This window comes from Trichosurus vulpecula, chromosome 5 (genome assembly GCF_011100635.1).
Source record: "Trichosurus vulpecula isolate mTriVul1 chromosome 5, mTriVul1.pri, whole genome shotgun sequence".
Classification (NCBI taxonomy): domain Eukaryota; kingdom Metazoa; phylum Chordata; class Mammalia; order Diprotodontia; family Phalangeridae; genus Trichosurus; species Trichosurus vulpecula.
In genome coordinates this window covers 204,454,979-204,469,611 of record NC_050577.1, presented here as the reverse complement: position 1 = coordinate 204,469,611, position 14,633 = coordinate 204,454,979, and the positions used below count along the sequence as shown (strand labels likewise).

The following is a 14,633-nucleotide window of genomic DNA, read 5'->3' as shown; positions in this document are numbered from 1 at the left end:
TCAGAAGTTTGGACGTGAGCTTGGCTGAGAGTACTGGGATTCTGAGATTTGGGTTTGTGCTTTGACTAAAACAGATGTTAAATGAGCCACGCTAGAATCTCAGACCCACTGGCTTTTCCTCTCTAAGAAGCAGCATTGGTTCCACCACCCCCAAGCAGCAGCATGACAGCCACCTTTTTGAGTCCCATTTACTTCCTGTCTTCCTCATCCACGTAGAGAACACACCTATGTAATTATCAGTGCCATATCCTCTGCAGCCACATGAGTGTTTTGAATTTGGGCACCTATGATATTTTCCTCTCCTCCCTGGCAGCTCTTTGCACTGCAGCCCCAGAGCCTACTGCTTATGACCACAGTGGCCATGCCAGTCTTCAGCAAAAAGAATGAGACGGTAAGTAGCAACCCCAGGACTCCCACGAGATGAATCTTGTGGTGGGTGGGTCTAGTAAAATGGCCATAGATTGATGATCAGATTTTATAGCTAATTACTCGATTCCTTGGATAGATTTAACGGTTCTATTTGCTATCTCCATGCCCAGCTTCGGGCAGAACCAACAACCAAGAAAGCTCACACTCATTCTGTTTCTAAGACCCTCTGAAGAGGGAAATTCCACATTCTCTCTCATTTTCTTTTCCACCAGTCAGGAAATTCTTCCATATGTGTAACCTTTTTCTCTATCTTCACAGGAGACCAACTTATCCTGCTAATCCTACTTGTGGTCCCTAGAGTTAGTTCTGGGAAAATAGAGCTAGAAGGTACATAAAAGAAAAAGTCACCAGAGGTCTATGCCTCTTCTAGAACCTAGAAAAGCTGAGTTTTCAATCTGGTCTTTGTCCACAGAGGATGACTAAACTGTTAGCTCCGGGAAGGCAAGAACTGTATCCTTATCTAAATTTGGTATCTCTCCTGGGCTCCACTTGCATAGTGCTCTGCACACAGTAGGGACTTAAGTGTTTGCCGAACTAAATCAAATTTGAAATCTAGTGCTTACCCTTTCAGAGATCTCATGGCATTCTCCTGGGAGTGGTGGGTTCTGATGTGCCTCTCAGAGAGCTGCTGAAGCTGGCTCCCAGATATAAGGTAAGCCCCTGATCTGGGCTCCCCCACAGGGAACCTACCCAACTATTGTGTCTCATTCTGACTTTGCAGCCTTAGACTCCATTGATATCTTTAGGCAGATGCAGCCCCAGATCCAAAGGGAGGCAAGGCCCCCTCCACCTGTTTATCTAAAGAAGCATCTGAGCATTAGAGCTTGGGGCTCAACTTCTGCTCCTGATTTGTAAGAACTTTCCTTGCCAAATTCTTTCCTTCCTCTGTGCCTCAGTTTACTCACCTGCCCCACCCTAATTTATAGTCCTGTTGTGAGAGTGAATGCAATTGTATCGCCAAAGCTCTTAGAGCTCCTGGCAGAAAAGATTTTAGGGGAATCATTATTATTACCCTTAGGAATGGAACATGTAAAAACATTCATATGAAAGCGTCTAGGAATAGGCTAGAGCTCTTAATGGAGTTCTGTCATTCCTCTATCTCCCCTTACCCAACTATGATAATGCTGTTGTGTGTAAACTCCACTCCCATCCCAACTACACAATAGATAGAGCACAACAAATACATTTCTCTCCTTTCTTTTACAGCTTGGAGTGCATGGTTATGCCTTTCTGAACACTAACAATGGCTACATCCTCTCACATCCTGACCTCCGGCCCTTGGTAGGTACATGTGCTTTGAGACCCCTACGTGGGCAACTGGGGTAGTTCATGAAATCAGTTAATCAGCGTTTTCTGAGCATCTGTCATGTCCCTAAAACTGCACGAAGTATTATAAGAGATGTAAGAAAATGTAAGGCATCATCCCTTCCTTCTAGAAGCTTATAACCTACTTGTAAAGATAAGACTAGAGCAGGAGAAACAAATAATGAACCTTCCAAGAGAATATATGCCTAAGTGCTCAATTGTGAGATACAGAAATCCCATAACATGTAGTCCCTAGGCTCTCCATGCTTCTATTTCCATAACCTACTTACATCACTGTACTTCCCACTGGGAATGTAGCAATTATATAACCAGAATATGCCCTGGGAGGACCACCGTTTTGTATGTAAAATGTTAGTATTTCATGAATATTCAATATACATGTATTTGTCTGGAAACAGCCCATGCCAGAAAGAAATGGAAGTTTGAATAGACTGAAAATTTTACAGAATCACTAAAGTTCAGAATTAGAAGGGAGCCCAGAGGCCATCTAGTCCTCCCACTCCTAAGGATTCCTTCCACAGGCTGGCCGACAGAAGGGCATTCAGCCTTTCCTTCAAGACCTCGGATAAGGGGCAACCATGAGCTAGCTCTTCCCACTTCCAGGTGTCTCTAATTGTTAGGAAGATTTTCCTGCTATAAATCTAAATTTTCTTCTTTCCAGCTATCACTCTTTGCTTTTAGCTCTGCCCTCCAGGGCCAAACAGAACAAATCTTAGCTCTTTTCCACAGGTCATCTCTTCTCATACAACTATCATGCCCCCTACCCACCCACACCCAGGCTTCTTTTATTCTCTTCTAATGATTGTTATGTGGCATAGACCATCATCCCCACTGCAGCTCTCCTTGCTAAAGTATGACTCCCACAAGAGAACAGAATATTTTAGCTCTGGTCTGACCAGGGAAGAGAACAGTGAAATGATCCTTACCACAGGATGCTCTTCCTCTCTTAATGCAGCCTGAAATTACATTAGCCTACTACATAGTTGGCCAGCTAGGTGGACAGGGCGCCAGGCCTAGAGTCAGGAAGATTCATCTTCCTGAGTTCACATCCAGCCTCAGACATTTTATTAGCTGTGTGACCCTGGGCAAGTCACTTAACTCTGTTTGCTTCAGTTTCCTCATCTATAAAATGAGTTGGAGAAGGAAATGGCAAACTATCTCTGCCCAAAAAAACCTCAAAACGGGGTCACAAACAGCCAAACACGACTGAAAAATAACTGAACCGCAGTAACTACATATTGAGTTTGCAGGCTGCCAAACTTCTAGATCCTTCTCACTGAATGGCAATCTAGCCGTGCCTCCCCCATCTTGGACTCCTAAAGGTGAGGCTTTTGAACTCAAGACTTGGCATTGATCCCTATTTGATTCCATCTTATTAAATTCGAGAGACAGCATGTTGGGTAAAGAGCTAGTCTTAAAGCCAGGAGCACCTGGGTTCAATTCCTGCCTCTAACACATGTGCTGTGTGACCCTGGGCAAGTCACTTAATCTCTCAATGCTCTAAACAGCTCTCTGAGATGATAAGTTGAAGAGAAGGTGTTGACCTGGATTTGTAGAGGGAGTTCCCTCCTCTAGGAGTCCCCTATATCAATGAAACCATAGGTCCAGTTCCTAGTCCTAAACTTGACCCAGTATTGTGGCCTGTCCAGTTCTTTCTCAACATGAACCAATGGTGTGATGTAGCTCTCCCAAAAGTTAATGCAATCTGAAGTGGAACTAATGGCCATAACCTCATCTGTCTTCTCTGTTCCCACTGCCACCACTCTAATATGGCATCCTGGTGTAATATCAATTAAGTTGGGTGTCTTTGACTGAGTCTTATTAGGTGCTAAGCCCCAGGCCCAAATCTCTATCTATTAGTGGTAAGCCTATGTGGGCGTGGAGCCCTCAGGGTCCTAAGGGGAGTTGCTAAGACCAGAGCCAACAGTAAGAGCCTAAGCTCAGATGACGTTTGATGACAGCTAAAGAATGCATAAAAAGAGAGAACAGAGCTGTTTGCTTAGGGCTCTCACTCTTGGCAGTGCGCTGATGTGGAGACTCTGGGCAGCTGTAGTTAAGAGCCCTCCAGCTTGTAAACCCAGATGTTGGGACTTTGTTAAACTCTGGTAACTATGCATTGAGATTTCAATCAGACAAGGTCTGTCTGTTGATGTTTGTCATTTGTTTGTATTTGCTCTGAAGCTCAGGGTGCTGGTTTTTTACCCTGAACTAAGTGAATGATATTTGTATGTTGGATTAAAGTAAGATTGATAACCCCTTAATGTTGCTTTCCTTAGTAAAGCAGATCCAAAGAACCCACGCTTGCAGAGTTCTTGTTGTTGGGCTCATGTTGGTTTTTCACCCCCGCAGCAGCTGCTAGCTAAATTGTTGCAACACCTGGGGATTGGGGGTGGGGCATGGGGGAAAGCGTTGAACTTAATATCAGGTAAACCAAGTTCTAATCCTGGCTCTGACACTTCTGTAAGCAAGGGGGAAATGGAATGACTCTGAATCTCAATTTCTTCATCAGCACAATAGGCTCACAGTAGTAACTCCATTAGCTGCCACATTGGTCCTTATGAGGAAAGCACTTGGTAAATTTAAAGCGCTATAAAATATGGATTACTGGAATAGACCCTCCTTGCCATCCAGCTGATGACATTAGCTACTTCTAAAGGCGTTCTCACGGCTAGGTCATTCCATTTTAACGCTACAGTCAAATTAATCTTCCCTGGGTATAGAATTTCTTTTAATTTTAATTGACAAACATTTTTCCCCTTCCTCACACTACTCCTACCCAATCAGGAGAAAACAAGAACAAAAACACAACCCTCATAAGCAAAACAGGTTCCCACATGGGCAACATCTAAAAATTTGCATCTCGGCTTTTGCATTGAGTCCATCACCTCTCTGTCAGGAGGAGGGGACACATTTTTCATCATTAGTCATAGAGTCATGGCGGGTCATTGCATTGATCAGAGTTCTTAATTCAGGGGTGACCTGCCCAAAACTGGATTCAGTCAAAGAGCTGCACTTGAGGACCTAGAGGGCCATATGTGGCCTCGAGGCTCCCCCACTCCTGTTAATTCTTTTAAAGTTGTTTGTTTGTACGACGTTGTTATTGTATAAATTGTTCTGCTCGCTTCACTGTATCGATTCACATGAACTTCTCAGGTTTCCTTGACAGGCCCTTTCCGTCATTTCTTATGTAATTCCATTATGTTCATAAGCCACTCCCCAAACAATGGGCACCCTCTTGCCTTCTAGTTCTTTGCTGCCATGAAAAGAGCTTCATTTCACTTCTCTAAAACAAAAGCTTTTCATGGCTCCCTGTTGTTCACCAAATAAATGGCAAATTCTTTAACCATGAGGGACCACGTCTTATTTCAACATTTGAGGTCAGGAAATGCCTTTCACCTCCTCTCATATCCCCAACACTTAACAGAGTCCCTAGCATACAGTAGGTGCTTAATCGATGTTTATTGACGGACTAAAAGACTCCTTCAGTACTTTACATAGTGCCTTGCACAGGGTAGACACTAAACAAGTACTCGTCGAATTGTTGGCCTCTCAGAGTTTTGGAAGCTGCTTTTACAAGTCTCTAGGGAGGCTCCAGGCGGTGGGTCTTCATCCCACTCATGTTTTTCCTTGCTGCTTCACTTCAGTACAAGGATGGAAAGAAGTGGAAACCCAAGCCCAACTACAACAGCGTGGATCTCTCTGAAGTGGAATGGGAAGACCGAGATGAAATTGTGAGTGAGGGGAAGGGAGGGAGAGGGCAGGGCAGCTCAAACATATTCATAGCAATGTAAAGATAATAATAGCTAATGTTTATGTAGCACTTACTGTGTGCCAGACACTGTGCCAAATGCTTTACAATTATTATCTTACTTGATTCTCACGACAACCTTGGGGAGTAGGTGCTATTATTATCCCCATTTTACACATGAAGAAACTGAGGCAAGCAGAGGGGAAGTGACTTGCCCAAGGTCACACAGCTAGTATCTGTGATCAAATTTGAACTCAGGTCTTCCTGACTCCAGGCCCAGGGCTCTATCCACTGCACCACCTTGCTGCCCCTAAACATCCACAAACCACCTTGTTCACATGCACACAAGCTTTGTGTTCAATCTCCTCCCCTTAAAACCCCCTGTGTGGGAGAACAGGCAGGCAGCAAGCCCTTGTTTTTTTCCACTTTGAGGCAAAATTTCACAGCCAAAAAAAAATGCTCCAAGTTTAGGAGTGGACATTCTAAAGCGTATGAATGAGAGGAACTGTGGTACAGCGGCTAGAGCTCTGCACTTGGACTCAAAAGGCCTGGATTCAAATCCTACCTTAGACCCTCACTAGCTGTGGGAGTCTTGGCAAGGCCCTTAACCACTCTGACCCTCTGCTCTGTCATGTATAAAGTCAGAATCATCACACTTGCACCACTTCCATCACAGGAATGCCGTGAGGAAAGTATTTTGCCGGCACTATATGAATGTGGCATGATTGTGAGAATGAGGACGCCTCAATTCCAGACCTGATTCTGATTCTGCCACAGACATTTCACAGGACTTGGACCCCCTTCACTTCACTTCTTGGCTTAGCTGCAAAGCGGAGATAAAAATCACGCTCTCCTCCCTCTTCCGCTGGGTTGTCCAGAGAATGAATGACAGTATACATGCAAGCTTTTTAGAGGAAAAGAATTATAAAAACCTGAGGTCCACTTGTTTTCATGATTACGATGAATAACTCAGTCTATTTTCCCCAAAAACACAACTATTGACCTGGAGTCTGACCAAATGCTTCTACCCTCGGACTCGTTCTGCAGCTATTGTTGTGGGGATATGGGGGAAGGGGCTTTCTTCACTTCTTTTTAGACCATACTTCTGCTTAGCTCACTCAGCCTTAGAGGTTGTGACCTCAAAGGGAAGCACTAAATCTGTGGTCAGATCAGGTTCAAGGCACGAGGACATGTCCTAGCAATAGGCAAATCACTCAGGCCTTTTGAGCCTCAATTTTGTCATCGGTAGAACAGGGATAACAATATTTAACCTTCCTCCGGATTGTTGTGAGGAAAGCACTTTTAAGATGCCACAGCAGTGTGAGCTTCTATTGTATTGTATTGTCTTTATCATGATAAAATATACTGTTATCATGCATTCAAGTCCTGCCTCTGACATATACTGGCTGTGAGACCCTGACAAATTCATTTCACCTCTAAGTGCCTAAGTCAACCCTACAAGACTTGGTGGTGCAGTGGATAGGGCCCCAGCCCCGGAGTCAGAAAAACCTAAGTTCAAATCTGTCCTCAGACACTTACTAGTTTTGCCACCATAGGCAAGTCACTTAGCCCTGTTTGCCTCAGTTTCCTCATGTATAAAATGAGCTGGAGAAGGAAATGGCAAGCTACTTTGGTATCTTTTCCAAGAAAACTCCAAATGGGGTCATGGAGAGTCAGATACAGCAACAACAAAAACCAATCTGCGTTCCAAGAAGTTCTTCACTGGGAGCTTACTACAACAGTAAAAACACAAAAAAATATGCTGCACATCAATGCACCCTGAAACATGCACTCTTCTTCCCCTTGTGCATGACCTGGGTCATCTATATCACCTCTTCCTTGCTTCTCTATGCCACATACCCCCAGTTTAATGTGGTCCCTCCGATCTCAGATTTTTCTAGAACCTTGTCTGAATGTCTCCTTTTATTCTTCATACTCTCTACCTTGAAGCATAATTATTTGTGTATTCAACACAATTGCACCATATACTCTTCAAGGGTAGGGTTTTTTTCATCTTTGTGTGATGTGTAACATGTAGCAAGCACTTCATAAATAATTAGTCGAATTCAATTTAATGATTACAACAAACTCCAAGAACCCCAGAACTGGTTCTGGACTCCAGGTGTAGAGTCTGTCCAGATTAAAGAGAACAGAGACTGCCAACATTCATCTTTGCCTTCACTAAAGTGGGATGGCTCGTATCTTCTTTCCTCTCCAGTGCTCCGATAGATATTTATCCAGGAGATAAATTCCAATGTTTCTCTTCTCCTTGCAGCTGAGAACAGCCATGATCAATGGGGAAACCGGATCTCTCACAATGGATGTGAAAGTTCCTGTGGACAAAGGGGTAAGGTGGTATAGGCAGAGACTTGGAGTTCCAGATGGGACTACTGGTGTGTAGGGTAATGGGAATAAAACTGGACTGGGAAACAGAAGACCTTGGTTCTACTCTGCTCAAGTCAGAACACATTTGGTCTAGACTCCATATTTTAGAAAAAATATAGACAAAATGCAGTACATACTGATGAGGGTGGCCAGGATTATAAGGAAGTTAGAAGCCATGCCCAGTGAAGATTGGTAGAAAGAATTGGGGCTGTTTGTTTTGGAAAACAGATCAGAACAATGAGGCTGTCAAGGAATGCTAAGAAAAACAAAAAAATTAACTGTGTTAGGGATAAGAGGAAGATCAAAGAAGAGACAGGAGGGCTGCTTGGCACCAATAGAAATGTGATTAGAGAAAACAGAAGGAAGAACTACTTAATTCTTTATTTTGCTTCTATTTACAAAGAAAATAACCTTTATACTGGTACAGACAAAATAAAAATGGCTAGTATGGAGTTTAAACCAAAGATAAGAAAAAAGCTATTAAGAAATAATATAGTAATAATCCAGGTCATTCCAGACTACCCTTCTGTATCTGCAATTAAGGTGGGACTTTCTTTTACTGTTTTCTCCTTTAGCACTTATTTAATCAAGTGCCCTTGAAGAGTCTGGCCTTTGTTTCCTTGATTGGATAAGGAGTCTTTGATGACCTCCTTGCCTCGAGGGAAAGCCTGGTTTGCATAGGTTTGAGTCACATGTTTGTGACACCAGAGGCTTTTAGGTCACGTGGGTTTGAGTGGCACATTGTGACGCCCTCTGACCCTGAACAGGATATATAAACTCAGAGGTTGGTGCTTTGTCTAGAGCTCTCTCTCACTCATTGGAAGAGTGTTGATGTGGAGGCTCTGGGAAGCTGTTGTTAAGAGCCCCTTGGCTTGTAAACCCAGATGTCAATGCTTCCCTGGTAACTATGAATTGTGATTTGAATCAGACAAGGTCTGTCTGTGGATGTTTGTAATTTGTTTGTATTTGCTCTGAAGCTCAGGGTGCTGGCTTTTCCTCCTGAACTAAGTGAATGATATTTGTATGTTGGATTAAAGGGGGATTGTTAACCCCTCGAAGTTACTTTCCTTAGTAAAGCAGATCAAAGAACCTGTGCTGGCAGCTCTTGTTGCTGGTCTTGTTAGGTCTTACACAACTACAGCAGCTGCTAGCAAGATTGTTGTTACACCTGCTGGGAGGACAGGGAAATGTCGTTGATCTAGTTCACCAAAATTTGGCAAAGGCTCTCAAGCTATTCTTGTGGTCAAGACAAAAATGTGTAGGCCAGATGTCCTTGATGAATTTGTCACTAAGGTTGGACGAACTATTTCCTAGGGTACTAAAATAACTAGCAAATGTTTTTGCTAAGCCATACGTTGTCAGAGATCTTTGAAAGATCATGGAGAATAGAAGAGGTGCTACAGGACTGGAAAAAGGCAAATGTTATTCTGATTTTCAGAAAAAAAAAAGAAAATACAAACTATTGGCTAATGAATTTTACTTCAATTTTTGGCAAAATATTAGAATGTGTTATTAAAGGGGTAGTTGCTGAACATCTTGCAAAGGAAGCAATAGTCAACTAAAGTCTCTGTTAGTTGGTTTTGCCTTTCTTTGCAAGGAAGGTCTCATAATGGGGTGGACTGGGAAGAGGTTACCTTTCAAAAATGACTGTGTTGTATTAATAAAACTTTAAAAATTAAATTAAAGATTTCAATGAAGTTTTTCCTAGTGGGGCTAAGGGAAGAAAAAGAAGCAGTGCTCACACACACACACACACACACACACACACACATACACGCACACACACACGCACGCACACACATGCACATGTGCACACACACGCATGCACACACACTCCAGCTAAATTTCATCAAAAAGAGGTCACTTAAAATAAAATAACCAAGGTTGTTCCAGAGTGCCTTTATGTCCATTTTTGAAAAAGAAGCACTAGACTGGTAGGATAGAAGAATGTTGTAGAAATAATTTACTTAAATTTGGCAAAGCCTCTCATGCTGTTTTTGTGGTCAAGATGGAAAGGTATAGGCTAGTTATTAGTATAGTTATGTTGATTCAGAACAGCTTGCACAAATTCCAAGTTTGGTATCAACTTGGGAAGAGTCGCTGCTCTAGGTACCTCTCTTTATTGCTTGCTTTGTTTAACGTTTTTATTGATGACTTGAATAAAATCACAGATGGTATGCCCATCAGATTTATAGCTAGAACCAAGCTAGGAAGGAGAGCTAACATTTCGTGATGGTGAGGATCCAAAAAGATTGCGACAGGCTAGAATGTTGGGTTGAATCTAATAAAATAAATCTTAGTAGGGTTAAATGTAAGTCTTACTCAGGTTAAGAAAATTAAGCTCAGTCTGAATCAGTGTGATATTGGCAGATGAAATGGTATATACATTGGGACGAGGTAGGCAATAGTTTAGCTGTACTCTTTTCTGGTTAGCCAACATTTGCAGTAATGATCATCACATTTTAACAAAGATGTTGGTAAGCTTGAAAGCAACAGCAGGTTGTTGACCTATAAGGTAAAGGGCCTTGAGATTGTACTGTATGCCCAAGTTTATTTTTTGTATGTTTCTGAAATCTTTTTAAAACAATTTTTAGATTAATTTATTTTTAGTTTTCAACATTCATTTCTACAGGATTTTGAGTTATAGATTTTCTCCCCATCTCTCTCCTCTCCCCCACCCCAAGATGGCATGCATTCTGATTACCCCTTTCCCCAGTCTGCCCTTCCTTCTATCACCCCACCTCCCCTTATCTCCTTCCCCCTTACTTTCTTCTAGGGCAAGATAGAGTTCTATACCCCATTGCCTGTATATCTTATTTCCCAGTTGCATGTAAAAACAATTTTTTTTAACATTTGTTTTTAAAATTTTGAGTTCCAAATTCTCTCCCTTCTTCCCTCCCCATCCTGTATGCCCATGTTTGGGCTACAGCTAGAATACTGTGTTGAGATCTGGGTACCATATTTTTAAAAGCATATGTTGACAAGCCAGAACATGTCCAAAGTAAAGTAACCTCAGTGGTGAAGATCATGCCACATGACAATGAATTGAAGTAATGACAATGAATTGAATTTAATGGAAAAGCTACGAATTAAAGGAGACATGGCTACATTCAAATATTTGAAAGACTGTCATGTGGAAAAGGAATTAAACTTATTCTACTTTGCCCCAGGGGGTACAACTAGCAGCACTAGGCAGAAGCTGCAGAGAGGCACATAGGTTTATTTTAAGCATAAAGTTCCTAATAATTGTGGTGGTGATGGTAGTTGTTCAGTTATTTCAGTCATGTCTGACTCTTTGTGACACCATTTGGGGTTTTCTTGCCAAAGATCCTGGAGTCGTTTGCCATTTCCTTCTCCAGCTCATTTTACAGTTGAGAAACTGAGGCAAACAGAGTTAAGCGACTTGTCCAAGGTCAAACAAGGACAAAAAAGTAAGTGACTGAGGTCAGATTTGAACCCAGATCTTCCTGACTCTTTCTTTCCTGGCTCCTTCTCTCCACTGCCCTCCTAACAGAGCTGTCTAAAAGTTGGATGGTCTGCCTTGGTGGGTAGCAGCTTCCCTCTTGCTGGAGTTCTTCAAGGAAAGACTAGTTGTAGAAGGTATTGCTATATAGGTATTGGTTAGGACTCTGAAGTCCCTTCCAATTATGAAATTCTGTGAATCTGTGGCATAACTTTCAGACACTAAGGTCATGATGAGGCATCAGAACAGAATTTTAGTCTTATGCTATTTACATAAGTATTTTATCCACTATAACCCTAGAAAATTACAATTTGACCTCTTCATTAACACCTACCACATAGTATCATTGTGGGAAAGCACTTTTTGAACTTTAAGTGCTATACAAATGTGAATTATTGGTATATTACAATTTTGCTAGCAGTGAGCATCATTTAAAGAAATCATTAGGTTCTGCTCTTACCTTTTCTTCTTCTTCTTTTTTTAGTCTACTCAGCCCACAGAATTTGCATTGGTTCTTCCCAATATCACCCCTCCCCCCAGAGCTATTCTTGTCTCCTCCTCCTCTACCTCCTCCAGCTTCCCATCTGACTAAGCTAAAAGAGCACAAGCATCTGCCTGCAACAATTAGACTCAAAGTTCCTCCACAAACAGATTTTCATGAAAGGCAAACAAAAAAATAATAAGGAGAAGAGACATTCTTTTTAAACCCATGCCTTGATTTTTTTCTTGGTCTAGCATCTGAATTCTGCAGGCTCTTTCCTCTACCTACACCAGGTAGGCTGGGGAAATTCCTCTGCAAGAAGCTGAGCTCCCCCCCGTTCTGATTTCCATGAGTCTCAGACCAGCTGCTTTGGCTAGATGAGGCAATCTTACCTTTCGTCCCCTCTGTGCCTATAAATTCAATTTCCAGCTGGATGCCAAGGGTACAAGCGATTAGGGCCCATGGATCTTACTCATACTCCCATACCTATGGATAGTTGTCAACGATGTGTGAGGAGCCATTGAAAGAACAGGTCGGTCTCTTTATTTCATCAACCCCCAATCCCCAAATTCTGTTTTATAAGTGAAGGTTGTTTGGGGAAATTATTCCTTTTATTTTAAAAGATTTGTAATTATTTTTTCATTTAGCAAGCATGTGTTTTTTAAAATTTAATCTATCAAGACAAGTTCAAATCCAGCCTCAGACACTTTACAGGCTACTGTAACAGGCTACACTTGACCCTGGGCAAGTCACTTAACCTCTACTTGTCTCAGTTTCCACAACTGCAAAATAGAAATAATAATAGCACCTACTTCCCAGGGTTATTGTGCAGATCAAATAAAATAATATTTGTAAAGCACTTAGCACAGTACCTGGTACATGGTATATAATATATAAATACTTATTCCCTTCTCTTCCACTACCACCCCTGTTGAACAATTTTTTTAAAATATAAAAATAAAGGCCTAAAGGCATAGCTGTATAGTCCAGTAAAATAATCAATAACTTTGTCTATCTATCTTGCTTTTTTTTAAAATTCAGGTGAAATATAACAGATTTTGTTCCAGGATCTTATTTGAACTCTATATGACTGTGTTTCAAGTGTGTTTCTTGTAAGAAACACATTGTTAAATTTTGATTTCTAATTCATTCTGCTTTCTTTCTTCAAATCCTTTTAATCTGTTATTTTCTATGTTATGGGTGAGTTCAATCCATTCACATTCAGAGTTATGATTGTTAATTGTATATTTCCCTCCATCCTGTCCGCTTGTACTTTTTCCTCTCTTTGCTCTTATCTCTCTCTTTATAAATAAGAAGGTGGGAGATGAAAGTTTGCTTGATGCTTGTGCTCTCATAAGGGAAGCAGTCTCCTTCCTCTTTGTTTTACCTCTTCTTTTCTCCTTCTTCCATCCCTGATCCCTTTCAGCCTTCCTTTTAGTTCTCCCTTCATATTTTTCCCTTCAACATTTGAGTTTGTTTGGCTAATTCCATCACCTATCCTACCTTCCCCCTTAGACTTTTCTCTGCTCCTCTCTTGTCCCTGGCCCCTTCTAGCTCCCTTTTGAGTTTAATGTATTTCTGTAATGAAATTTTTGTATATGTATGTGTGGGTGTGTTTAATTGTGCTCAGTCTTCCTTTATATGATTCAGATTAAAGTGAGGTTCATGGGACTCTTGGTCCCCTCATCCCTTCCTCCATTAATATGTATAGACTTCCATTGTATGTACTTTCTTAATGTAATAGTGGTTTTTCTTCACTTCTTCCTCCTTTCCTCCCCAGAATAGTCCCTTGTACCTCCCATTTTTGTCTTCTCCCAACATCATCTACACAGAACAAAACCACCCACAGACTCTATATAATTTTAACCTTTCTCTGTGACCCTAAAAGATATTAAGTTCTCTTATCTCCTTATTAACATGGAAACAATTCATCCCCATATATTTCTGTTTGATTAAACAAATATGTGTGCCCTTTTATGTTTCTCTTGGCACCTGCATTTCCATTTTAAAATATCTATTCAGTTCTGACCAGAATGCTTGAAAACAATCTTCCATTAAAATTCAATTTTCCCCCTGTAGGATTTCACTTAGTTTTGCCAGATGTAAACTGGTTGTTTTGGCTGTAAACCTTTATCTCTTGTCTTTTGCAATATCATACTCCAAGCTCTCCTCATCTTTTCAGTGTCCGCAGCTAGGTCTTGTGTAATCCTCATTGTGACTCCTTGGTATTTAAACTGCTTTTTTTGGCAGTTTATAGTATTTTTTTACCTAGAACTCTGGATTTTGACTGTGATATTTCTGGGAGTTTTCATTTTGGATTTTCTTTCTGAGGATGACTGGTAGATTATTTCTATTTTCACTTTGCCTTCTGGGTCTAAACATTCAGGAAGTTTCCATTTATAATTTCCTAAAATGTAGTATCCAGACTTTTTTCTGGTCATAATTTCCTGATATTTCTTAGATTGTCTCTCCTTGACTTGTTTTCCAAGTCAGTTGTGTTTGGTATTATATTCTTAGATTTTCTTCCATTTTTCAATCTTTCATTTTATTTTGATATTTCTTGTTGTCTTGTTGAATCTATTTCTATTCAGATTATTCTAATTTTTAGGGCATTCTATTCTTGATGAGGCTTTCTGCCATCTGTTTTAAGGTGTCAGTTTTTCTTACCATTCTTTCCTCCCTAGTTTTTCCATTCTGTATTTCTTGTATCATTTCCTCCAGGTATTCCTATATTCCCTGTGGCCAGGTCATTTTTTTTTCTGATTCTTTACTTAGACTTGTGCGGTTGCTATTCTCTGTAG

The 14,633-nt window shown here is 41.1% G+C and overlaps 1 protein-coding gene across 1 annotated transcript in view; it reads left to right on the top strand.

Moving 5' to 3' along the window:
- CACNA2D4 (calcium voltage-gated channel auxiliary subunit alpha2delta 4) overlaps nucleotides 1–14,633 on the top strand; it is a 159,910-nt gene that overhangs the window by 29,488 nt on the left and 115,789 nt on the right. The window contains exons 14-18 of the mRNA XM_036760693.1: nucleotides 314–391; nucleotides 1,001–1,081; nucleotides 1,636–1,710; nucleotides 5,400–5,486; nucleotides 7,779–7,850. Of these exons, the coding sequence (XP_036616588.1) occupies nucleotides 314–391; nucleotides 1,001–1,081; nucleotides 1,636–1,710; nucleotides 5,400–5,486; nucleotides 7,779–7,850 (393 nt within the window). The remainder of the gene's footprint in view (nucleotides 1–313; nucleotides 392–1,000; nucleotides 1,082–1,635; nucleotides 1,711–5,399; nucleotides 5,487–7,778; nucleotides 7,851–14,633) is intronic.